Source organism: Rana temporaria, chromosome 1 (genome assembly GCF_905171775.1).
Source record: "Rana temporaria chromosome 1, aRanTem1.1, whole genome shotgun sequence".
In the NCBI taxonomy this organism is placed as follows: Eukaryota; Metazoa; Chordata; class Amphibia; order Anura; family Ranidae; genus Rana; species Rana temporaria.
In genome coordinates, this window is record NC_053489.1 from 335,937,873 (window position 1) to 335,963,483 (window position 25,611).

General features: G+C 43.8%; 1 protein-coding gene across 5 annotated transcripts; it reads left to right on the forward strand.

Moving 5' to 3' along the window:
• LOC120946365 (mitochondrial nicotinamide adenine dinucleotide transporter SLC25A51-like) lies at positions 1-25,611 on the forward strand. 5 transcript variants are annotated; one of them, XM_040361134.1, is made up of 4 exons: positions 1-192; positions 18,081-18,273; positions 23,248-23,347; positions 24,010-25,611. In XM_040361134.1, exon 4 carries the CDS (start codon positions 24,056-24,058, stop codon positions 24,950-24,952), a length of 897 nt encoding a protein of 298 aa, XP_040217068.1. In that variant the 5' UTR covers positions 1-192; positions 18,081-18,273; positions 23,248-23,347; positions 24,010-24,055; the 3' UTR covers positions 24,953-25,611. The 5 variants fall into 5 exon arrangements, with proteins under 5 accessions (XP_040217068.1, XP_040217067.1, XP_040217070.1 ...); XM_040361133.1 differs by having other exon boundaries at positions 23,251-23,347; XM_040361135.1 differs by lacking the exon at positions 1-192 and adding an exon at positions 17,146-17,237 and having other exon boundaries at positions 23,251-23,347.

A 25,611-nucleotide genomic window follows, 5' to 3' on the forward strand; every position in this document is an offset into this window, starting at 1 on the left:
TGAGCGCATGCGCATGGCATGGCGCTAGGAAAACTGGCGATTGGTGGCGAGCTTTACATGGGACCGGAAGTAAGCTTGGTCCTCCCCACCCACAACTGTCAGCGGTTGAGGTGAAGAATGAAGCTGTGAATGGGCGAAGGCTGCATAGTGCACGGGGCGGGCAGAGCTGGGCATGGCGTGCCGTCATGGACGGTGAGTGCGCACAAAAGGCTGGGCCGCCACACCCAAGCACTATAGAGCCATTGGGGGGAGAGAAGTGGCTGTTGGGGGCTGGGTGTGTGACTTTGGGGAGCAGTCATTCATGTGTGAGGATATGGCCTGCTAGGGCACTGGAGGACATGAGGGGAGGGCTTGTATGGCTGCTAATAGTGAGCAACATTAACGCTTTGTTTACTTATCTCCCACAATGGGGAGACCTCAGACACCTCCAGTCACAGCGGCTGCAGTTGGATGCCCTCCTCTCTACTAGAATGAATGTATACAGGGAGAGTAATCACTGTAGAGGACAAGCTAGTGAGTTTAGGAATGGTTGCATGGGAATTCACTAATAACCTGAACAGAATCCCTTTCTGTAGCTAAAAATAAGCTGTGCACCGTTCACTAAAGTTGAAAAATGCCCTTTCTATAGGTGTAGGTTACTCATGGTAAGTTGTCATGTAATTGCACTCCCCCGGCCCAATGTGCTGTGGGTAGGGATGCTCATAGGATCATTGACCTAAGACCCCTTACACACGGGCATGTTGGCGTTAAAAGCCTGTAAAGCGCCTGAAAGAAGCCTCTTCTGCAATCCCAATGTAAAAAGGCTGAGTACTTTCACAGCCCTTTCACACTGCCAGCGCCCGAAAAATGCTTTGACGTTAAAAAAAGCTCCCTCGATGGGAAGGGGGCTTTATGAGCGGTGTATTCAACGCTCCTAAAGCGCTGCAAAGAAGCTGCTTGCAGGACTTTTTTTGACGCCCTGCCAGCGCAGCGCCTCAGTGTGAAAGCACTCAGCCTTTCACATTGGGATTGCAGATGCAGCTTCTTTCAGGTGCTTTTTTTAATGCTAAAGCGCCTGAAAAACGCCCAAGTGTGAAAGGAGAGTCAGGACGCCCGCTAACGCACAGCTCCTTTCTCTATCTGCAACGTAGTGTGTCCTGACTCTCCTGTCGTCCAAGGGAGGTGGTGAGCACGACACTCCATTCCAGGGAGAAAGCCTTGCATTACTGTTGGGACATCTCTCAACCAACACTCACATAATTTATTTATATCTGATGGTTCTGTTTTTACTAAATGGGTATAAAAAGTTGAGATCAACCCTTTTTCTTTTCTCTTTCTCACCAGTTGTTCTAGTTTCTATTAGCTGCGGAATTCCATCAGGAAATTGGGCTACCAGGGCATGGACCAACTGCATATGTCTAAAATAAAAAAAAAAGAGTGTCTCCCAAACAAAATTGGCGTCCTTTTTTCCCCACAAATAGAGCTTTCTTTTGGTGGTATTTGATCACCTCTGCGGTTTTTATTTTTTGCGCTATAAACAAAAATAGAGCGACAATTTTGAAAAAATTCTATATTTTTTACTTTTTTGCTATAATAAATATCCCCCAAAAAGATATAAAAAAACTTTTTTTTTCCCTCAGTTTAGGCCGATACGTATTCTTCTTCTACCTATTTTTGGAAAAAAACCCCGCAATAAGCATTTATCGGTTGGTTTGCGCAAAATTTATAGCGTTAGGGGATAGTTTAATTGCATTTTTATTAATATTTTTTATTTTTTTTACTACTAATGACGGCGATCAGCGTTTTTTTTTTTTTTATTTCTTTTTTTTCGGGACTGCGACATTATGGCGGGCACTTCGGACAATTTTGACATTTTTGGGACCATTGCATTGTTTATTGTGAAAATGACAGTTGCAGTTTGGGAGTTAACCACAGGGGGCGCTGAAGGGGTTGTGTGACCTAATATGTGTTTACAACTGTAGGGGGGTGTGGCTGTAGGTGTGACGTCATCGATTGTGTCCCCCTATAAAAGGGATCACACGATTGATGATGCCGCCACAGTGAAGAACGGGGAAGCCGTGTTTACACACGGCTCTCCCCGTTCTTCAGCTCTGGGGACCGATCGCGGGACTCCAGCGGTGATCGGGTCCCGCGGTCATGGAGTTTCGGACCGAGTCGCGGGAGCACGCCCGTGACCCCACGGCTGGGCTTAAAGGGCAACGTACATATACATTGATGTGCCCAGCCGTGCCATTCTGCCGACGTATATCGGCGTGAAGGGGTCCTTAAGTGGTTAAAGAGGGATTTGTAAGTAACTGGTAGTGGTTTGGACAGTTCCTCGTCTTTTTAAGAGTGTCTCTAGTGCTGAGGGGCGGCATTCAACTCTTTGGCCATTGAACTGTGCCTGAAACGCGAGGCGCAGCTGCAAATGGCGAAATAAGGAATTGGGTAGGTCGTGTCTTGCCTATAGTTGATCAAATGTAATAAGATTCCCTTCCCTGGTGATGTCTCCCAACACTCTAACACCCACACAGGCCCAAATCATGGGATCCGGGAGGGAGCATAAATGCGGGAGATTTGGGTTCAGCCACAACGGGGCCGAAGGCATAACTCCTGTATAACTAGGAGACATTAGAGTGGTAATAGTCCCCCAGGCCCTAATGGTCGCTTTCATCAAGACTGTCAGAGGCAGGCTGGGTTTTGGGCCAGTCGCAAACTCTCGTAGGACACCAAGTTTGCCGCTTCCAAAACTGTGGCAGAGTCCCCGTCCTCCGCCAACGCCTAGCAAATACCATCAGACCTGCCAGATAGTACTTTTGCCAGTCCGGAAGTGCCAATCCCCTGCCCACTTGGCTCCTGAAGTACCTTAATGTTTATGTGAGGTGACTGAGGAGACTATAAGAAAGACCCTATGATAATATTTAGTGTCTTAAAGGCTTTGGGAATCCATAGAGGAGAATGGCGTAGGGAAGTACAATATTAGGGGTAAAAACTTAATTTTGATGAGGCAAATACGCCCCAATAACGAGAGAAGCAATTTCTTCCAGACCTGAGTAATTTGTTTAAAGCGGAGTTCCACCCAAAAATGGAACTTTTGCTTTAAGCACTCCTTGCCCCCTTGCATGCCACATTTGGCATGTAATTTTTTTTTGGGGGGGGGGAGTGGGGGCTTCGGTAGGAGTGTGACTTCCTGTCCTACTTCCTCCTTCTGCCCAGGGACCACCTAGGCGACTCCTCTTGCCTTAGGTGGCCCCTCCCTCTAGGCGATCTCCTGGGACACGTGACAGGTCCCAGGAGATCGCCTGTCCACTCCTAGAGCGCAGTGCGTGCCCGGCTGTGAAGCCGAAAGCTGTCACTGCCGGGTGCTCAGTCTGAATGGAGGTGCCGGCGGAGAGGTGGGGAAAGGAGCGACGCTCCGCATCGCTGGACCGTGGAACAGGCAAGTGTCTGTTTTTTAAAAGTCAGCAGCTACACTTTTTGTAGCTGCTCACTTTTAATTAACATAAAAAGGCTGGAACTCCTCTTTAAGTCGAGTCACAAACGGAAGGAGGTTCAGTGACATGTAGTCCCGAATATTGGTAGTTCTTTTAACCCCCAGATAAGTGATAGAGGAAACCCATTGCAATGGAAGGGTACCATCCAATTGGGTCCGTGCCTCGGGACCCAGTGGCAGATTGGATGACTTGCTCCAGTTCACTCGTAGGCCTGAAAATTAGGCAAACCTGTCTAGTATCTGTAGGGGTGCTCTAAGAGATGGCCCGGATCCCTGAGGAACAAGAGAAAGTCGTCGTCGTATAGTGCTAGACATTCTTTAATATTCCCTACCTGAATTGCCCCTACCTCAGTGGACTTGCTAAGTGCCCAGGCCATGGGTTCCATCATTAAGGCTAAAAGAAATGGGGAAAGAGGGCAAACCTGCCTAGTACCTCTACCTATTGTAAAGAATTCCAAAAACTACAATCCCCAGCCAGATTGCCGGCCGTGGTCACTATATGACAGTGTGATCCAGCGGCGGAATCCAGGACTGAATCCCATACTCTCCAATACTTTGCATGTATTGCCAATCAGTCAAGGGCTTTTTCAATATCTATAGAGACATTAACTTTAGCCGGAAAATCTGTAGTGTCTAGCTGTGTGATGTGTAGATGTGTGAATAACCACCTTAGGTTCGTGTCCGTTCGTGCCGGGCATGAATCCAGTTTGGTCAATGTTCACCAAGGTTGACATAACCTTGGCCAACCTAGATGCTAGCACCTTAGTGAGGATCTTCAGATCCATATTAAGTAGCGCAATAGGGCGATACGAGGAACATTCCTGTGGGTTCTTGCCAGGTTTAAAGAGAAGCACCATATAGGCTTCCATTATGGAGGCTGGCAAGGCTCCCTGCTCCCGACAATGTGCAAAGAGCAGGTTTGGTCTGGGAGCTAATTGGAACATGTATGCTTTCTAGAAGTCTGCAGGAAGCCCGTCTGGAGCTTTCTGTTGTGGTAAAGCAAGTATTTCTGCCTCAATTTCCAGTCAGAGATACGTTCATCTAAAAAGGCAACATCAGAATCGGATAGTCTCGGCATGGAAAGGCCCTGTAGCAACTCGTCTAACGTTAGAGGGTCATAGTTTGCCATTCTTGTCACCCTCAGCAAAAATATTTTTCGCCCTCTGCCTTGACTCAGTATGAGCCAGATTTGTGAAGTGCAGTGCTACGGAGCGTCTTGTCTCTAGCAAGGACATGTAGCTAGCCTCTGATAGAGAGTCTGCGTGGGTTTTTTCACTCTCCCTTTCTTTGGCTAGAAAGAGTTCACCCTCCTGATTGGAAGGGAGGGGGTAAGTATATGTTTACCATCCAAATTTTATGATGGGAGACATCCAATAATACTGCCACATATCAACCCCCTTGGTCCATAAACACCTGGTGGATTGTGTGTGGAAACCGCTTTGCTAATCAGAATAGAGACTCCTCTGGCATATGTGAAATGCCTTCTGAATCCAGGGTTTGCGTAGGGATAACATTTTATTTCCTCCCAGGTGAGTCTCTTGTAGGACGATATGTGGCTTAACCTGTTTTAAGGTATTAGAACACTGCCGCCCTCTTAAATTTTGTTGTTTAACCCCCTAACATTCCACGACGGTACCTTAATCTTACTATCCATTGAAACAGTTAATAATGCATGACAACCAGATTGACTCTGCTAGCGGAAAGAAAATATATCGGCAGAACTCGCACATTCCTATGTACAATCAGTGTATAAAAAGCATAGATAATATGGCGTTGGTCAGTTATTCCCTCCCCTGCTGTTATACCAGAAACTACAGAAGCTAAAAAATAACCAAAAATTGTCCGGTATGCAGCTTGATCCCTGTAAGAAAAAAACCTTGAACAATTCAACCAAAAGTATCGACAGTTTGGCATCGTGGATGAAAAAGTGTATCTTCAGCACGAGACTCCATGCTCTATGGGTGAAATTGTGCAACCGATTCACCACATAACATCAGCTTGCTCAATATAAGTAACGTTAAAGCACCTACTACCGTTCTGCAGTGTGGGACGCGCAGCAAAAACAACTCCAAAACCAATGCTCATGCGTCACCGCAGATTCACATCCTTGGTGAGATGGGAGAACAAACAAGTGGGGAAAAAAAAAATAGAAAACCGCCGAAGTTATACAATGACCATGGGTCTATGTAAATGTTAAGGAGAAACCAAAAGGTCAAAAACAAAGTGCAACAACCTGGGGACAATTGTGGTATCGTTGGTTGTGATCCAGCCAGTTGCAGGCATCCTGTTGGGTTTCAGATTTTTTTTTTTTTTACAGAGCCCTTGTACTGCACTCAGAGGTGGCTGGGGTACAACATACTCTGAGCCTTCTCTGAATATGCGTAAAGGAGCGACGTCTTCTCTGTGTCTCCACCGAGAAATCCGGGAATGGCATGTTGTGTGCATTTTCAAATTTTAACTCTTTATGCTTCCTGTCACGGTCTCTGTAATTGAGATACCCGACCAGAAACGGCCGTGGCGGGGAGGGGGGGGGGCGCCTGAGGGCATAGCTCCAGTGGGAACTCTGTGTGCCCTTTCAGCAACATATGTGGGGGGGGAGATCACCCAAAGAAAGCAGAGATTTGAAGAACTTCTCGGCAAATGCAGTAGTGGCAGTCCCCTCAGGCAGCCCTACCCTCACATTATTTCTTCTCTGTCCTCAGCGTCATCAGCCCTGTGTTGAAGTAATCTTACCATGTCCTTGAGCTCTGCCAGTTGGGAGCCCTGGGTATATGAAGCATCCTCCACTTCAGAAATACAATCCTCCGCTGTGGTCAATCTGCCCCTGATTTTGTCTAAATCATGGCGAATTAGATTGCATTCTGAGGCTAGCAGATCAATGCGGCCCATGAGGTCTGATTTCGATACCGCTATGGCCTCCAGGATCGGTCCAGTTATGGCAGCAGTATCTACTTTTAATATCCTGCGGCACTTAAGGGGAGATCTCCGGTACCTGAGGTACATTACTCGCCTGCTGCGCCATCCTCGTGGTCTGCAGTCTGGTGCGCTGTGCAGTGGAGACAGGAACCGAGATGGCATGGGCGGAGCTAACCACCATGCTTCCCTCTTCTAATAGCGGCTGCAGACTGACATCCTCTAAAAAGCAGAAGAAACACATTCTGTTGTTCCAGGGTGACTCCGCTAGTGTGGGAACACAATCGGTGCGGGTAACAGTCGGTCAATCGGCTGCAATCAGGATAATTTACCGGAGGATAGCAGGAGCTCCAAGAAGACACATCCTGCCTCGATCACATCCGGCCACGCCAGATATTCGACGTGCTGCTTGTACCCAAGTCAATCGATGGATCAACTTTGGTACAATCGGGCTGCCCATAGATGGCCTGAATCTTTTGCCAGTCCCTGCTGACCCAGACAAGTTTCGAATTCATCTATGGCCGGCTTCAGCCTAGTCACTCAGAAATTTATGATGTTCACAAATTTACCAGGTGAAAATATTAAAGCCTGAATAAAAAAATGAAATGCATCTAAGGACTGGTAAGCTGCAATAGTTATTTTGTTTGTATTTTGGGTTTAAACACATTACCTATTTTTGCTAACGGCTTGTGGCTCATTGGTAAGTAATTTTAAACTACAAATGGAACCCCCGCTAAATTGTGAAATTTAAATTGGTCCTGTTTCAACTTTGATCACCCTTTTGTTTGCTGTGGAGTAAGAAAATCCAAGTGCTGATGACATATTAAATAAACCAATTAAGAAGTTATCTCTGCATGATGAGCCAGAACGTCTTGCTATTTTTGCCTACTGAGTACAGTTTTTATTGGAGTCAAAGTGCAGACTGTTGGTTTTAACAGCGCTCTATATTTAGGCATGTCGGCTCCTTTTTTTTTTTTTTCATTTCACAGTCTAATTTATCTGTTTTTTTTTAAACATGTGGCTGTCGCGTATACTTTGTGCTAGTGTGTACTGTACATACAGTTCATCAAACTGCACATCATTATTTTCTCCTATATCTTACAGGCTTTCTTCCTATACAGAACGGTTGTGGCTTTATATAGGTTTTGTGAACTTTTGTACACATATAGAGCACATGTTCTTTTCATTATATTGTGGAAGTTTTACTGTTTTCACAACAATACAAGACTAAGTGAACTACTTATTCTTGGATTTGTTCTAAAATACTTTGTCTTCATGTTTACGCTGGAATGCGGTTTCTTATTCCACTTTCACATGACTGTAATTCATTTGGTAAAGACCTTATCTGGAGTGTAGGTTAAACAGTAGTGTCAATCGGTAATCCCTTGCAGCATGCAAGCTAAAAATAACACAGCGCCATTATTATGGGGACAGATATTTAAACGAATAAGAACAATTTGGCCAGTGCATTTTTAAGTTGACCTAGTCGCAGCGCTGGGGCCAGTGGCATCCGTGATAGGGAGCTTGGGTCTGTGCAGTACACCCATCTCTATCAGCGCGTTACTCTATGTTCACCAGGTGTGAGGGAGAAAGCGCCTTCTTCTTCTTTTTTTTTTTTTTTTTTTTTAAATGGTGACCTAGGACTCTGTTTTATCTGTGCACAGATATTATCAGTGTTCTTTTGTCTAGACTCTGAACTATAATTAGTAAATTTATATCCTAATGGATAGTGGACCGCTTCCAGCCCAAGGATGTCATAGGACATCTTTGACTTTCCGTGGGAATTTCTAAATGATGCCTGGAGCTACAGGCATCATTCAGATATCCTTGTTTTCAGCCTGCGATTCTGTGCACCATAAGGACGATCATGGCGGCATTTCCGTAGCTTGATCGTTCTTACAGGCCACCGGAGGGGGCATATTCCCCCCTCCTGCCGCCATCAGGTGCTTCTCCAGGCTCTCCGATGCCATCTGGGACCCGGAGAAAGAATCGGCCGCCACCGGATGACGATTATAGAGATTTCTGGTGACCAGATAGATGGTCACCAGTCATCTCTAAGACCGTCGGAGGACCGGGCGCAACGTTATGACATCGCATCCGGGCCATGGTTGTAAAAGGCGTGATCGCGGCTGGTAAGCATGAGATTGTGATTTTTTTTAATTTTTTTTTTGATCTTGTGCTTTCCAGCCTGGAGGAGAGATGTGGGGTCTTATTGACCCCTGCATCTATCCATAAAGAGGACCTGTCACACACTATTCCTATTACAAGGGATGTTTACATATACATACATACACACATATATATATATATATATATATATATATATATATATATATATATATATATATATATATATATATATATATATATATATATATATAATTATAATCGCTATCTTTTTAAATGCTTCTGTCCCTGGTAGCTTGCGTTTAGAGGCAAACGCACACGTAAATCGCGCCCACATATGTAAACGCTGTTCAAACCACACATGTGAGGTATTGCTGCGTGCGTTACACTACGAGCAACAATTCTAGCACTAGACCTCATCTAACGCTAAACTGGTAACCTAAAAATATAAAGCGTCATATGGAGATTTTTAAGTACCAAAGTTTGGCACCATTCCATGAGTGTGCACAATTTTAAAGCGCGATATGTTGTGTATCTCGGCGTAACATCTTTCACGTTATACAAAAAAGTGGGCTGTTTTTATTTATTTTTTCATTAAACTTTATTTTTTTATTTTTTTCCCAAATACACGTTTGAAAAATTGTTGTGCAAATACCGTGCGGGATAAAAAAAGGTTGCAACAACCGACATTTTATTCCCTCGGGTGTCTGCTAGAAAAATATGTGTTTTACACGTAGGAGAGGAGTGCCAGAATAGGCCCGGTATGGTAGTAGTTAAACAAGGATACCAGTAGGTAACTGTAATTAACCCATTACACTTACCTTCACAGTGCTTTTGGTTTATTCTGTGCTTTAATTTGATTTGGTTGGATTGTAGTTTTCCAGTTGCATTATAAAATCCAGGTGTGGTATATTGTTACATGTACCTACACTATATTACCAAAAATATTGGGACGCCTGCCTTTACACTAGAGCTGCATGCATCTGGATAACATATGAACATTTTTATTTTTTCTTCTTAGAATTCATGATTCTGAACTTTTTATTTTTTATTTTAAAGATTTACAACCCCTTAACATGAGGCTCTTAAACAAGGCGGCAATAAAATAAGACTGAATACTCTGCTTCAATCAAATTTTAAAGAAATTTAATAAAAAATAAAATCGCCACTAAGTTTATATTGGGCTTTTTTATAATTTTAGTACGCACTAAATACCTACCGTAACTTTTCAGCGGTAGTAATGATACATTTTTTTTTTTTTTTTTCAATGTGAAACGACAAAATTTATGTTAAAGGTGTAAAAATATTAATGAACAAAGCAAACAAACAAAAGTTGTAATGGTTTATGAATAGAAGTAAATACAAAATCAGCAGGAAAATATGAATTAAATGGAGACTAAGGAGTTAATGCCGATTAGAGTAAATTAAGGGGTTAATCCGAGGAACATTTTTTTTTACTTGACAAGGTTGCTTTAAACTGACTTCATTTACAGACAGAAGTTCATCCCTTTCATCTCTAAGGCTTCATGCACACTGCTGCTGGTAAACGGGCATTAACGTCCTCAGGATTCTGAGCCGCTGCGCGCCCCCGGGGGCGTGCATCGCGGCGATCATTGTTGCAGCGTGTCAGTCTGACACCCCGCAACACCGATCAAGGTAAAGAGTCTCTCACGGAGACTCTTTACCACGTGATCAGCAGTGTCCAATCACGGCTGATCACGATGTAAACAGGAAGAGCCGTTGATGGCTCTTCCTCACTCACGTCTGACAGACGCGAGCCGATCGGCGGCTCTCCTGACAGAGGGGGTTTGTGCTGATTGTTTATCAGCGCAGCCCCCCCCTCGGATCGCCACACTGAACCACCAGGGAAGCCCACCCTGGACCACCAGGGAAGGGCAAAAAAAAAAAAGGGGGCCAAAAAAAAAAAAAACATTAAAAAATAAAAAAAGATGCCAATCAGTGCCCACAAATGGGCACTGATTGGCAACATGGGTAAATCAGTGCCGCCCCACAGTGTCCATCAGTGCCACCCCACAGTGCCCACCCACAGTGCCCATCCATGCCCAGTGCCACCCATAAGTATCCATCAGTGCCGCCTATGTGTGCCCATCAGTGCCGCATACCAGCGCCGCCAATCAGTGCCACCTCATCTGTGCCCGTCAGTACTAAACATCGATGTCCATCAGTGCCATCTCATCGGTGCCCATCAGTGCTGCCATATCAGTGCCCGTAATTGAAAGAGAAAACTTACTTATTTACAAAAAAATAACAGAAAAAAATAAAAACGTAATTTTTTTTAAAAATTTTCAGTCTTTTTTTAATTGTTGCGCACAAAAAAAAATCGCAGAGGTGATCAAATACCACCAAAAGAAAGCTCTATTTGTGGGGAAAAAAGGACGCAAATTTCGTTTCGGTACAACATTGCATGACCGCGCAATTACCAGTTAAAGCAGCGCAGTGCCGAATTGTAAAAACACCTCTGGGCATTTAGCTGCATATTGGTCCGGGGCTTAAGTGGTTAACTGAGTCTCTGATTCTAGTGCATTACACAATTTTAAGTAGTTGGCCCAGTAGACTTCTTTTGTGTTGCTTACATAATTTTACCAAATTTTACTTATTTCATGCAGTTCTTTCTATGTTTTAGAGTTATTTTTTAAAGTACAAGTTCACTTTTTTTATTTTTTGGCCAAAAATCTAGGCCCCAGCTCACCATCCCTATGCTAGAAGACTAGCACCCAGGTGCATACTTGCCTGTCCATTACAGTGATAGCCTCTGCCAGTGTTTATCCTCTGTGCAGGAATCTACAGCCCTGGACACACATGCACAGTAATACCCCATAGAATGGGACCACACTCCTAGCTTTTATACTGTGGAGGGATTGGTCCTATTCAAGTCTAGAGGGAGTTGCTGGACATTTGATTTTAAGTTTTTGTCTATTCAGTCTATGAAAAACAAGCCTTTCGTGTCCTTGACAAATATGAAGAGATACTAATGCTGCTAAATTTGGCCTGGGCAGCTAAGCTTTACATGACCACTAGGCATGAAAGGAATAATGTCCAGTAAGGTGTACAAAGAGCATTGGCAATGTGCAGCAACAGGAATACATATTTTTAGACAACAGAAATGGGATTGCTGCGATTTGCAGCTCCTTACACCTTGCAATGCCTTATTGAATATGCTTACACATATAAGCTTCCTCTGTAGCCATTTCTAATACAAGTCTCTGTATGAACAGCAGAAGAAATCTTGGCATTGTACAGGCTCATAAATAAGGAGAAGTTATTGGCATGGTTGAGTCATGCAGGACATGTGACCTTTGAAATGATCCTGGATCCTTCTTTCTTTTAAAGAGGAACCTCACTAAAAAAGGGAATTTCTGCTCTTCCTCAGATGCTCGGATCTTCTGTTCTCCCCCTGCCCCCCCCCCCCCCCACCAGTGTGCAACCTTCTGGGACACGTTGCAGGTCTCAGAAGGCTGCAAGACCATTCACAAAGCCACATGCGCAGTGGGCAGCAAAGCCACAAGTCACAGCTGGCTACCCACAGTCAACATGCCAGCACCCTGAAGGCCAGTGAAGAATTGGCTCAAAAAGAGGAAATTGAGGGTTATGGACTTACCTAGTCAAATTACTGTTGAAATCGGCAGTTAATGCAAGGAAACCCACAAACATTTTGTAACTGAAGGACTCTTGTATTAAGGTTGGTCAAACGTTTTACCAGTTTAATATCAGAGACTGGTGGGAATTGTGCAAACGGATTGATGGGATCAGTGGCAGGAGGGTTATAGTAGTGGAGGGATAGGATCCGTGACATTGGCACTCGCCAGCTCTCGGTGTCAGTCGATTTCCCCACCTCCATGCTGCTCAAGATCGGTGGCGGAGGGATCAGTGGCAGAGGGGTGATGGTAGTGAAGGGATATGATCAGCGACACTGGCACTCGCCAAATTTGTGTCAGTCGATCTCCCCCCTCCTCCATGCTGCTCAGTGTCTTCCCCCTTCCAGTGCCTCCAGTAAAGCCTCTCCTGATGTTGGGTCTCCTTGAGCTCCTCCCCCTGTAATTTACTGGATGTCTGCTCATTAGCTGACTTTCTGCTTCAGGGAAGGGGGCTTTATTCACCAGGCAGGCTCTGCCTCCTGGAAAGGCAGAGCACTGCACAGAGCGACGGATGACATAAGACATCGTTTAGGCCGACTTCCAGCATCGTGAATATCTTAACCACTTAACCCCCGGACCATATTGCTGCCCAAAGACCAGAGCACTTTTTGCAATTCGGCATTGCGTCGCTTTAACTGACAATTGCGCGGTCGTGCGACGTAGCTCCCAAACAAAATTTTTCCCCACAAATGGCTTTCTTTTGGTGGTATTTGATCACCTCTGCGGTTTTTAGTTTTTGTGCTATAAACAAAAATAGAGCGACAATTTTTGCTGTAATAAATATCCCCCAAAAATATAGAATTTTTATTTTTTTTCCTCAGTTTAGGCCGATAAGTATTCTTCTTCTACATATTTTTCGTTAAAAAAAATCGCAATAAGCGTTTGGTTTGCGCAAAAGTTATAGCGTTTACAAAATAGGGGGTATTTTTTATGGCATTTTTATTAATATATTTTTTTTTTTCTAGTAATGGCGGCGATCAACGATTTTTTTTTTTTTTTTTTTCTTCGGTACTGCAACATCATGGCGGACACTTTTGACACATTTTTGGGACCATTGCCATTTTTATAGTGATCAGTGCTATAAAAATGCATTGGATTACTATAAAAATGGCAGTGAAGGGGTTAACACTAGGGGGCGGGGAAGGGGGTTAAGTATGTTTCCTAGGTGTGTTCTAACTGTAGGGGGGGGTGGCCTCACTAAGGGAAATCACTGATCCTCTGTTCATACATTGTATGAACAGAGGATCAGCATCCCCCCCCCCCTGACAGGACCGGGAGCCGTGTGTTTACACACACAGCTCCCGGTCCCCGCTCTGTAACGAGCGATCGCGTGTGCCCAGCGGCGATCCCGCCCGCCGGGAACGGGCGGCGCGCGCCCCTAGTGGCCTGCGAGAGAGCCGACGTAGAGCTACGGGCTCTTGCGCAGGGGAGCCGACCTGCCGCCGTCGGCAAGTAGTTAATTGCGATGCATCGATGCTGCGATTATGTTCAACACCCCTAAAGTCAATCTTTCTGACTGTTTCATGGTACACCCTTATTAAGGGACTCGTAGATGCCAATAGTGCACAAGTGCAGAGACCTCACTGTGCCTGTTGCATAGTAGGTGAGGTTGAAAAAAGACAAAGTCCAAGTCCAACCTATGTGTGTGATTTATGTGTCGGTATTACATTGTATATCCCTGTACTTTGCGGTCGTTCAGGTGCTTATCGAATAGTTTAAGAAAACTATCGATGCCCCCCGCTGAGACCACCGCCTGTGCAAGGGAATTCCACATATTTGCTGCTCTTGCAGTAAAGAACCCTCTACGTAGTGTAAGATTGGGGAATTAAACTCAAGTAACAGGTGCACTCACAATGAGCTGCGCCAGTCCAAACTAGTTTTAGGGCGTGGCAGCCCGCTTTTGAGTAAAGGAACACTTATACACCAGTTACCCACACAGGGGTTTCTTCCACAAAACAAGAATTAACAAACGCCTGGCTTGCGCGTTGGCAGCACTGCTGCTCCTCTTGCCAGTCTTTTGACTGTGTCATTCAGCTCTATCACAGACTTGGCTCTCTAGCTTTCAGTTGCAGTGCCCTGCTGCATGGCCCACCCCTGGCCTAGGGATTGGGGGTTCTCCTTACACCCCTGATGGGACCTGACTTAAATCCTGGACTGAGACCGCTGCCTTGTGGCTTGGTCCTCTGACCCCTTGATGAGACCTTTTGTCCTGTGGCTTCTGGCTGGGCTCTCTGACCCCTCGATGAGACTTTTTCCGTCTCCCACACTGGGAGCGGTCTCCAAAATGAGCCTTGAGCAATTCTAAGACCTGTGTAGTGAGCCAGGTTGCAGGCATCTAGCACAACCTGGACCCAGGATTGAATGTTCTAATTCAGAACTACAGAATCTGGAGAGATGCTAGTTCTGAACCTTGCATTAACCCTTAATGAGACTCCTGGGTCACCCTTTCCTATAAACTTATAGTGACAGAGCCTCTGTCACAGTAGTTTTAAGGTTAAACCTCTTCTAATTTTAATGAGTGGCCACGTGTCTTTTTAAACTCCCTTCCACGAAAAAGTTTTATCCATATTGTGAGGTCATCAGTATGGTATTTGTAAATTGAAATCATATCCCCTCTCAAGCGTCTCTTCTCCAGAGAGAATAAGTTCAGTGCTCGCAACCTTTCTTCATAACTAACTAATGTCCTCCAGACCCTTAATTGGCTTTGTTGCCCCTCTTTGGACTCGTTCCATTTCTAGTACATCCTTCCAGAGGATTGGTGCCCAGAACTGGACAGCATACTCCAGGTGTGACCAGACCAGAGTCTTGTAGAGTGGGAAAATTATCACTTTATCCCTGGAGTTAATTCCTGTGGTCCATTGATACTTACTTCAGCCCCATAACCAAAGGTCTGTACCCCTACAGAGGGTCCTGCCCCTTATAAGGATAGTAGATTTTTATTCCTAGCTTCACCGATTTTATCGTTGGTCAGGGAGGTTTATAGCCACACATGATAGTGTGGCCATCAATCCAATGAAACACCAGTGTGAGCTGGAATGACTCCATCCTTTAGGCCCTGAAGATTGGTTGGTCTTCATTTCTGGACATTCCTTGCTATCCTAGCACCCTTTCCTTTTAAGGGTTTAGTATGCTAGGCTCAGGCCTTTACGCTGGTAGGTATACATTACTTCATGTTGACCACCTTAGCTGGTCGTCCATGTGTTTTCTTCTGTTCAGAGGGTGTTTATTTTTTTTCAAATTGGGGCCCATCATTCTGAAGGTAGCAGTTTCTGCTTACTGGTGACTACCTCTTTTGGTATGGAACAATAGGTTGATGCCTGATGACCTTCCCCAGGGTCATGTCAATTTCCACATTTTGTTGATCTTGCTTCTTATAGCTTTCTAGGAATTGATCCCTTCAGATACTGTTTGTAATATGATTTCCACATCGTACTAAAGTCCTCTGTCCCTCAATGGGCAATAAAGATAAAAAGGTTTTTGTACTTCACTAACATTTATTTTAAGTTGGAGGGACATACTGTGGATATAAAGTCCACACACCCCTGTTAAAATGTCAGGTTCCTGTGATGTAAAAAAGAGACAAAAGATAATTAATTTCAGAACTTGTTCCACCTTTTTTAATGTGACCTGTTAACTGTACAACTCAATTGAAAAACAAACTAAAAATCTTTTGGGGGGGGGGGGGGGCGGGGGTGAGTAAAAGTAGAAAAATCTAAAACCATGTGGTTGCATAAGTGTGCACATCCTCTTATAACTGTGGATGTAGCTGTGTTCAGAATTAAGCAATCGCATTCAAACACATGTTAAATAGGAGTCGGTACACACCTGCCAAAATTTAAAGTGCCTCTAATTAATCCTAATTCAAGTTCAGCTGTTCTAGTAGGTCTTTCCAGACATTTTCTTAGTCGCATATTACAGTAAAAGCCATGGTCTGCAGAGAGCTTCCAAAGCATCAGAGGGATCTCATTGTTAAAAGGTATCAGTCAGGAGAAGGGTACAAAATTTCCAAGGCAATAGATATACCATGGAACAAAGGGAAAGACAGTCGTCGTCATCAAGTGGAGAAAATATGGCACAACAGTGACATTATCAAGAACTGGACGTCCCTCCAAAATTGATGAAAAGACAAGAAGAAAATTAGTCAGCAAAACTGCCAAGTGGCCTACAGCATCATTAAAGAAGCTGCAGGAATATCTGGCAAGTAGTGGCCGCTTTTCTTCAGGGGGAACAGGGGCCTTATTCAAGGTAGCGGGAATTATGAACAGTTCCAAATACCACTCAATATTGGCACAAAACCTTCAGGCTTCTGCTAGAAAGCTAAACATGAAGAGGAACTTCATCTTTCAGCATGACAACGACCCAAAGCATACATCCAAATCACCAAAGGAATGGCTTCCCCAGAAGAAAAATAAAGTTTTGGAATGACCCAGCCAGAGCCCAGACCTGAATCCAATTGAAAATCTGTGGGGTGATGTGAAGAGGGCTGTGCACAGGAGATGCCCTCGCAATCTGTCAGTTTTGGAACATTTATGCAAAGAGTGGGCAAATATTGCCAAGTCAAGATGTGTGATGCTGATGGACTCTTACCCAAAAGACTGAGTGCTGTAATAAAATCAAAAGGTGCTTCAACAAAGTATTTGTTTAAGGGTGTGCACACTTATGCAACCATATTTTTATTTTCTTGCTTCTCTCCACCTAAAAGATTTCAGTTTGTTGTTCAACTGTTGTACAGTTTATAGGTCACAAAGGTGGAAAGTTCTGATATGATTTCTTTGTCTCGTGTGTTTTTTTGTTTTTTTTACATCACAGAAACCTGACATTTTAACAGGTGTAGACTTTTTATATCCACTGTAGATCCCGTTCCTCTGTGTTATTGACCTCATGTACTGCTTGTACTGGGGCTTGATGGTTGCAGGTGGGGTTATACAGGGGCTGGCTTACTGTTGTGGTTTTTTTTTTTTTTTTTTTTTTTGGTGTCCCAAACTCCTGATGGCAGCAATATGACCAACTTGTCTAATAATAACTATATGCCTATGGCCCTCAGTGGATTTCAAGAATAAGATTTTACGGTAAGTACAAAAAATGTAATATTTTCTCCACAGTACACAATTTTTTTTTTTTTTTTTTTTTTTCAAAGGCTTTCATTATGTGCATCATCTATCTGTAGGCAATGTTTGACTAAAGATATAATATTTGCCTGTTCAAACACTGTAGTCAATGTTTTTCCATGAGGTCTAACTTTCTCACATGGTTGTATCTATAATTGTATATAGAAATTCCTGGTAACAGATCTACATTTCACACTATAAAAAAACAATATAAGTATAATCCTAATACTGGCATGTGATATGATCTAAACAGTTGTGTGTGTGTGTTTTTTTTTTTTTTTTTTAAGAAAAAGCCATGTTTATAGTAAAGAGAATTTTGTGGCTTTGTTTAATGTTTATCATTGACCTTCCTTTTTATATGCATTGTTTGCCTTGTTGTGTTTTCCAAGAACTTTGTTAGCAGTAAGTAAAATATTTGTAGAATTAGGCAAACAGACCTGACTACATCAGCCTGCATTATATAACTGTCAGGCAGAGATGACCTGTGTCCTGCAGGCCTTTTTAGAAGCAAAACAGAATTATTCTGTTTTGCAGGGTCTTTTGACTGGGTAAGGATTTCTTTATCCTGATTGTTGTAATACAGTATTTCATACAGTTTTTCTAAATAGCTTTAATCCTTTCTACACATTATCAACATTCTGCTTCTATACAGGAAGCCTTTTCTGTAATGGGGAGAGGAGGAGGTTGCTATGGCTACTTATTCTGAAAATGGCTGTCATGTTTAATCTGTTACTTTAATATTCTGTGGCTTTTACCTGCAAGCATGCAAATAAGAATATCTGACTTTCTTGTCACTACTTCCAGGTCAGTGACTCGATCCTTACCCAGTTGATCAGTGTACTAGCCAAACAGCTAGCTTGTTCAGAAGGAGATTGGCCTAGGAAGTTTCAAATGGTATGCTTAAGGGCCCATGAGAATGCAGAGGGAGCGCCCACAAGCAGGAGTGTTGGGGAGAAGAGGGGAGTGCCAGCTGTCAAGGAAGCAAGTGACTCATTAGGTAAGTAAACGTTTTTTGTTGGTACCCCAAGCATAAACGAGCATTTAACTCGTGCATTGCAGAGGAACCCTATTGTAAGGGAGCATTTTTCTTTACCCTGGAGTTCAGTTTTAAACCTAACAGTTAATCTTCACACAATAAATTATGTGTCTATGCAGGCCTCGTGCACGCTGGACATTTGGCCATCTCTCCTAGATGCCTTTCTTCCTGGCAGCAGAGTTTTGCCAGAAAAAACGCTTGTAAATGCGTGTAACACATCTAGGTGCGTCAAGTGCTTGGGTGAATAATTCATTCATTTCATTGGCCAGAATAATAATTTATTTTGGCCATTGAAACGAATTAACGCTCGAGTGCTAAACATGCGTTCAAGTTTACACGCGTCAAGTGTTTTTCTGTCCAAAATGCTGCTTCTGGATGTACTGGGGATTTTTTATTTTATCTCTAAACACTCCTGCCTCTAAACTCCTCCAAATGCCAGCATGGACACACAGGCTAACATGCTGGGTGTTTTTAGAGTTAATGTCCAGTGTTCAAGGCCTTACTGCATGTATCCAGTCATGTGCAGATGAAATGTGTAAATTGAAGTAAATATTGAAGCTTTTGAAGTAAATATATTCATACAATTTCAATTTTACCTTTTGTAGATTCTCAACTCCTTTCGTAACTCGCACTTAAAGAGTAACTCTACTTTTGTTGTGGGGGGAGTGACGAAACCTTCCCCTCCTGGGTGTTCTATGTACATTGGAGGGATTTTTGACAAACCTTGTTGCAAAGTCCTACTCTTTGTTCTGAAGAAATGGCTGTTTGTGTATATGTGCAGAGTGAATCTGTATGAGAGTGGTTTTATAATTCTCAATCAGCTGCTGCACCTGCAAGGCTCAAATGAGGTTAATTGCAGGGTCTGCATTAGGGTTGTCCCGATACCGATACTAGTATCGGGACCGATTCCGAGTATTTGCGGGAGTATTTGTACTCCCGCAAATACCCCCGATACCACCCCCCCCCCCCCCCCCCATTACGCCGCCGCATCCCCGCTGCCGCCGACTGGTTAATACGCGTGGGGAACATTACAGCTTTCATTTGAATTGCTGTAGTTTTTCCCGCCACGTATAGACTCTCCCCCTTGCTCGGGTGAACTGTCCAATCCCGAGCAAGGGGGAGTGTCTATACGCAGCACGGCGCGAATCATTAAAGCTATTCAAATGAAAGCTGTAATGTTCCCCACGCGTATTAGCCAGTCGGCGGCAGCGGGGATGCGGCGGGATGCAGGTATGGGGGACATGGCTGCAAATGGGGGGGGGGACATGGCTGCAAATGGGGGGGGACATGGCTGCAAATGGGGGGGGGGGAGACATGGCTGCAAATGGGGGGGGGGAGACATGGCTGCAAATGGGGGGGGAGACATGGCTGCAAATGGGGGGGGAGACATGGCTGCAAATGGGGGGGGAGACATGGCTGCAAATGGGGGGGGAGACATGGCTGCAAATGGGGGGGGGAGACATGGCTGCAAATGGGGGGGGGAGACATGGCTGCAAATGGGGGGGGGAGACATGGCTGCAAATGGGGGGGGGGAGACATGGCTGCAAATGGGGGGGGGAGACATGGCTGCAAATGGGGGGGGGAGACATGGCTGCAAATGGGGGGGGGGAGACATGGCTGCAAATGGGGGGGGGAGACATGGCTGCAAATGGGGGGGAGACATGGCTGGATATGGGGGGGGGGGGGAGACATGGCTGGATATGGGGGGGGGGGGAGACATGGCTGGATATGGGGGGGGAGACATGGCTGGATATGGGGGGGGAGACATGGCTGCATTTGGGGGGGGGGGGACATGGCTGCATTTGGGGGGGGGGGACATGGCTGCATTTGGGGACACATTTAAAAAAAAGTATCGGTATTCGGTATCGGCGAGTACTTGAAAAAAAGTATCGGTACTTGTACTCAGTCCTAAAAAAGTGGTATCGGGACAACCCTAGTCTGCATCCCTTTTTAGATGCGATTTTTTTTTTTTTTTTTTCCTTTGGAAATACCTCCACAAAAAGTCTTTTTGAGGTACTTTAGCGCTGAAAAAAAGCCTCAGCTGAAAGCCCGACGCCAACAAAAGTCCTGCCAGCAGCTTCTTTGCCGTGCTTTAGGAGCAGCGACGATTTGTGGGTGCTTTTAACCCTCTTTTGGGTTAAAAGCACCCAGCTAGCAGCTGAAAAAACGACGGTAAAGCCTTGCTAAAAATAGTGGCAATTTACCGCTGACGCCTGGGCCGCTTTTAGTGTGAAAGCAATCTAATGTATCTTGGTGCAGATTTCTGGGAAAATCAGTAAGCCAATCCATCGATCAGAAAATTCAATTTTCAGGGGGCGCTTTGTACAACATCTGTGTACAGAACACCTCCAGGTAGCCATATTGCATTGCATTTTACAGACCATTACAGTGCTGCACTTTTGAAAAAAGGTATTTTTTTTCTTTCTTTTCTTTATGACCTTAACCAGTTAAGCCCCGGACCAATATGCAGCCTAAAGACCCAAGGTGTTTTTACAGTTCGGGACTGCGTCGCTTTAACAGACAATTGCGCGGTCGTGCGATGTGGCTCCCAAACAAAATTGACGTCCTTTTTCCCCCCACAAATAGAGCTTTCTTTTGGTGGTATTTGATCACATCTGCGGTTTTTAGTTTTTGCGCTATAAACAAAAATAGAGCGACAATTTTGAAAAAAATGCAATATTTTTTACTTTTTGCTGTAATAAATATCCCCCAAAAACATATATAAAAACATTTTTTTTCCTCAGTTTAGGCCGATACGTATTCTTCTACCTATTTTTAGTAACAAAAATCGCAATAAGCGTTTATCGATTGGTTTGCGCAAAATTTATAGCGTTTACAAAATAGGGGATAGTTTTATTGCATTTTTATTAAATTTTTTTTTTTTTTACTACTAATGGCGGCGATCAGCAATTTTTTTCGTGACTGCGACATTATGGCGGACACTTCGGACAATTTTGACACATTTTTGGGACCATTGTCATTTTCACAGCAAAAAATGCATTTAAATTGCATTCTTTATTGTGAAAATGACAGTTGCAGTTTGGGAGTTAACCACAGGTGGCGCTGTAGGAGTTAGGGTGCACCTAGTATGTGTTTACAACTGTAGGGGGGTGTGGCTGTAGGAATGACGTCATCGATCGTGTCTTCCCTATAAAGGGAATGACGCGATCGATGCGCCGACACAGTGAAGCACGGGGAAGCCGTGTTTACACACGGCTCTCCCCGTTCTTCAGCTCCGGGGAGCGATCGCGACGGAGCGGCTATAAACAAATAGCCGCGCCGTGGTCCCGGATCGCTCCCCGAGCGGACCCGACCTCCGCATGTAGCGGGGGGGGTCCCGATCGGACCCCCCACCCGCTAATAGGCGAGGACGTACATGTACGCCCATGTGCCTGTACGTGCCATATTGTGGACGTATATGTACATGCGGGGGTCGGGAACTGGTTAAATTACAATGTAACTTGAGTTGCAATTGTATGCATCCCCCCCCCAAAGTGGAGTTACCCTTTGGCCTAACTGATTCAAAACTTTACGTTGAACATTTATTAACTGATGAATTCTGTGATGTCTGCTGTCTTCTATGGCAGAAGTCCAGGCTTAGATTTGGCATGCTTTACCTTGTTATAATGTAATTTGTTTGCTTTTTCACGTGTTATCTTTTATTGCTCTTTACAAACTTTCCTCATGACATTTGGAAGCGGCACACCAGTTATGACTTCTTCACTTTAAAGAGGAAGTAAACCCTGGTTAAAAAAAAAAAAGCCCTGCAAGACACAGGCATAATGAGCTAGTAAACATAGCATACTAGCTCATTATGTATTACCTCAGATTGAAGCCCCTGCAGTGTCCACGTCTCCTCCCCCAGCCGCCGACATGTCGTCGCTCCCGCTCATGCACGCGGGAGCTGCCGGTAACGGCATGCAGACTGAAGAACACAGGTGCCATTGCTTCAGTTTGCCCCAGTGCGAATGCGCTGATGACAAGATTGCTTAGTGTTAAACAAAAGTGGATTACATAGTTCTTGGTATTAAAACATAGAATATTAAAAATTTGCCACATGCTTGTCGTCTTGTGTAAGTGCACACAATAGAATGTTTGCTCTTTGCCATTCTTCTGTGGTACAGTAAAACTGGTATTATTTAGGAAGTAGAGCTCCGCTCCCAATATGCGACAAAAGTCTTGCCTGTTTTGTTTTAAGGGGGGATTGCATTGTCCTGTCCACAAGATGTAGTAGAAGAGCTAGCACAGGCACAGTGTTTTTAAGGTTGCCTGGTACTAGATGGCTACTTCTTCATTGCAGGTAAGGGAGGACAAATTGATAGGAGCTACTAAAGTCAATGATTATACCTAATTTTTATACAAGATCAGTTTTAATTTTATTGGAGATCTCAAAGTGTCACTAAACCCACATCATAAACTATCAAATGGTGTATTGCATGCTGTTTATACTCAGTCACTATGAGAATCATTTTCTGTACTCTGCAAAAAAACTGGTTGATCCTGCTGCGCTCTCTCTCCACTTTCTGTCCATGTCCCCAATTCCGCTAGGGATTTTGCAGCTGTGGTGGCAACTCTACACATGCTCAGTTTTCAGTGAGTTTCTATGCTATGAGTATTTCCTCCCTATCACATCTAAGCAGCCCATGTGACCATAAAGTCACACATGTGGGTGTATACACAGTGGTAAATGACAGCCCACTCTCTCCCTCCTCCATGCCAACTGACCAGGTAAACACTATATTACATGTAGATTGTGGAGGCTTCAACTCCCTCTTATTTTTAGAAACAGGCTGGAGGGACGTGACACAGCCTGTGACTGGCAGAAATCCACCCACACCATGTTGTCAAAAAATAATAGTTAATTTGAAATATATATTTGTATGCCAAGTTAAAACAGTTTATTGATTATATTTGTTTCTTTTTACATGTGACTAGCAGCAAAGGACTAAAAGATTTTCCTCCGGCTTTTGATTCCCTGGAGACAGGTTGGGAAAGATCTGGGTCATGTCACGGCTGTATATCAATTAGGAAAAAGGTACTTGGATGTTTTTGTGTGTGTGTTGTGTTTTTTTTTTTTTTTTTTAATGGTTACAGTGCCATCTTCCCCATACAGAAATTAAAGGGGTTGTAAAGGGAAAAATTAGTTTTCCCTAAATAGCTTCCTTTACCTTAGTGCAGTCCTCCTTCACTTGCCTCATCCTTCCATTTTGCTTTTAAATGTCCTTATTTCTTCTGAGAAATCCTCACTTCCTGTTCTTCTGTCTGTAACTACACACATTAATGCGATACTTTCTCCCTGGTGTGGAGAAAGCCTCTTGAGGGGAGAGGGGGCGAGCAGGAAAGTCAGAAAGCTCTCTACTTTTCAGATAGAGAAAGGAGCTGTGTGTTAGTGGGCGTCCTGACCCTCCTGTTCGCCCCCTCAAGAGGCTTTCTCCACACCAGGGAGAAAGCCTCACATTACTGCATGTAGTTAGACAGAAGAACAGGAAGTGAGGATTTCTCAGAAGAAATAAGGACATTTAAAAGCAAAATCGAAGGATGAGGTAAGTGAATGAGGACTGCACTAAGGTAAAGGAAGCTATTTAGGAAAAAAATAACTTTTCTGTCCCTTTTTTAAAAGGGACCATGTAAATTTAAACTGTGTGTTTAGTATCACTTTAAATAATTGTTTTTTTTTTTTTTTTCCTTGCCTTTTAGGTAACCTGATGTTTCCTGCGTGACAGGAAGTGCCCCTTTATTTGTGATGGATTCGGAGGCGCATGAAAAACGAAAAAGTGATTTGGTCCTCTCAAAATCAAAACAAGACTTTATGCATCATAAACTAGCTATTGGAACTAGTAAGCATTATGTGTGTGGTTACTTTGCTGCCTTCACAAACATTGCAATTACCTTCCCCATCCAGAAAGTGCTCTTCAGACAACAGCTATATGGCTTGAGAACCAGAGATGCTATAAGACAACTAGAGAGGGATGGGATCCGTAACTTATACAGGGGAATACTCCCCCCACTTATGCAGAAAACCACAACTCTTGCCCTGATGTTTGGCCTTTACGAGGACTTCTCCAGCCTATTGCTAAGACATACAGATTCTCCTGAGATTGTTACAAGGAGTGTAGCAGCAATCCTTGCAGGAACTACAGAAGCCATTCTTACGCCTTTTGAGAGAATTCAGACTTTGCTGCAGGATTACAAACACCACAATCGATTCACTAATACTTATCAGGCTTTCAAAGTGCTTCGACCCTATGGATTTAGGGAGTATTATCGTGGTTTAATTCCCATACTGGTCCGCAATGGACCAAGCAATGCTTTATTTTTTGGTCTTCGCAAGCCAATCAAACAGTGTTTGCCAGAAGCTAAAAGCTATAGTGCTAACCTAATCAATGATTTCATCTGTGGTGGACTGCTTGGAGCCATGTTGGGATTCCTGTTTTTTCCACTGAATGTGGTGAAGGCCCGCATGCAGTCACAGATTGGAGGAGAATTCGTCTCCTTTGGGAAAATCCTCACGACTATATGGACAGAGCGTGATGGAAAACTGACACACCTATTCCGTGGTGCCCATCTAAACTATCACAGATCCATTCTGTCTTGGGGTATCATCAATGCCACGTATGAGCTGTTATTGAAACTGTTCTGAGGTGGACTGTAAGATTAAGCACTGTTATAGCTTTCTGCAGAGTATGGATCAAATTCTCACAAAACCAAATACAGAGATTGTATGTATACACCACTAAATATTACTGCTGGTCTTTATTTGTACGAACAGACAGGTGCTTCAAAATACTATTCAGTCTTCATGTTGGGTTAATAAAGTGCCTGTCTGTTCTATGTGTGTAAGTGACCAAGCCTTTTCCGCTGACAGGAACAGTAATTTGACTGTATATGTGCATATTGGAGAGCTTTATATATCTGATGGAAGAGCTTTAAAGTATGCAGTCTGATATTTGGTCTTAGGAGACCACACTATATACATAATTTTCAATGTTGTGTTTATCTGTATTCAGGTTCTATCTATTACATTCATTTTGTTGATCACATTTTTATTATAGTAACCAACAGGACTAGTGTTTGGCAAGTGAGCTTTCATTTTTCTTGGGGCACCCATGTTGATCCACGTTTTCTATATTCATAATTGCTTTGTTATACATTTATGTATGCTCACATCAACCACTTAAAGTATCTTATGGAAAAAGGAGAAGGAAGCAGTTTCTGCTTTCAAACCATGTTGGTAGCTCCTGCTTTTTTTTCTGTGCAGGCCTTGTTTCTCTACATTCTAAATTTAGTATTTTATTTTTA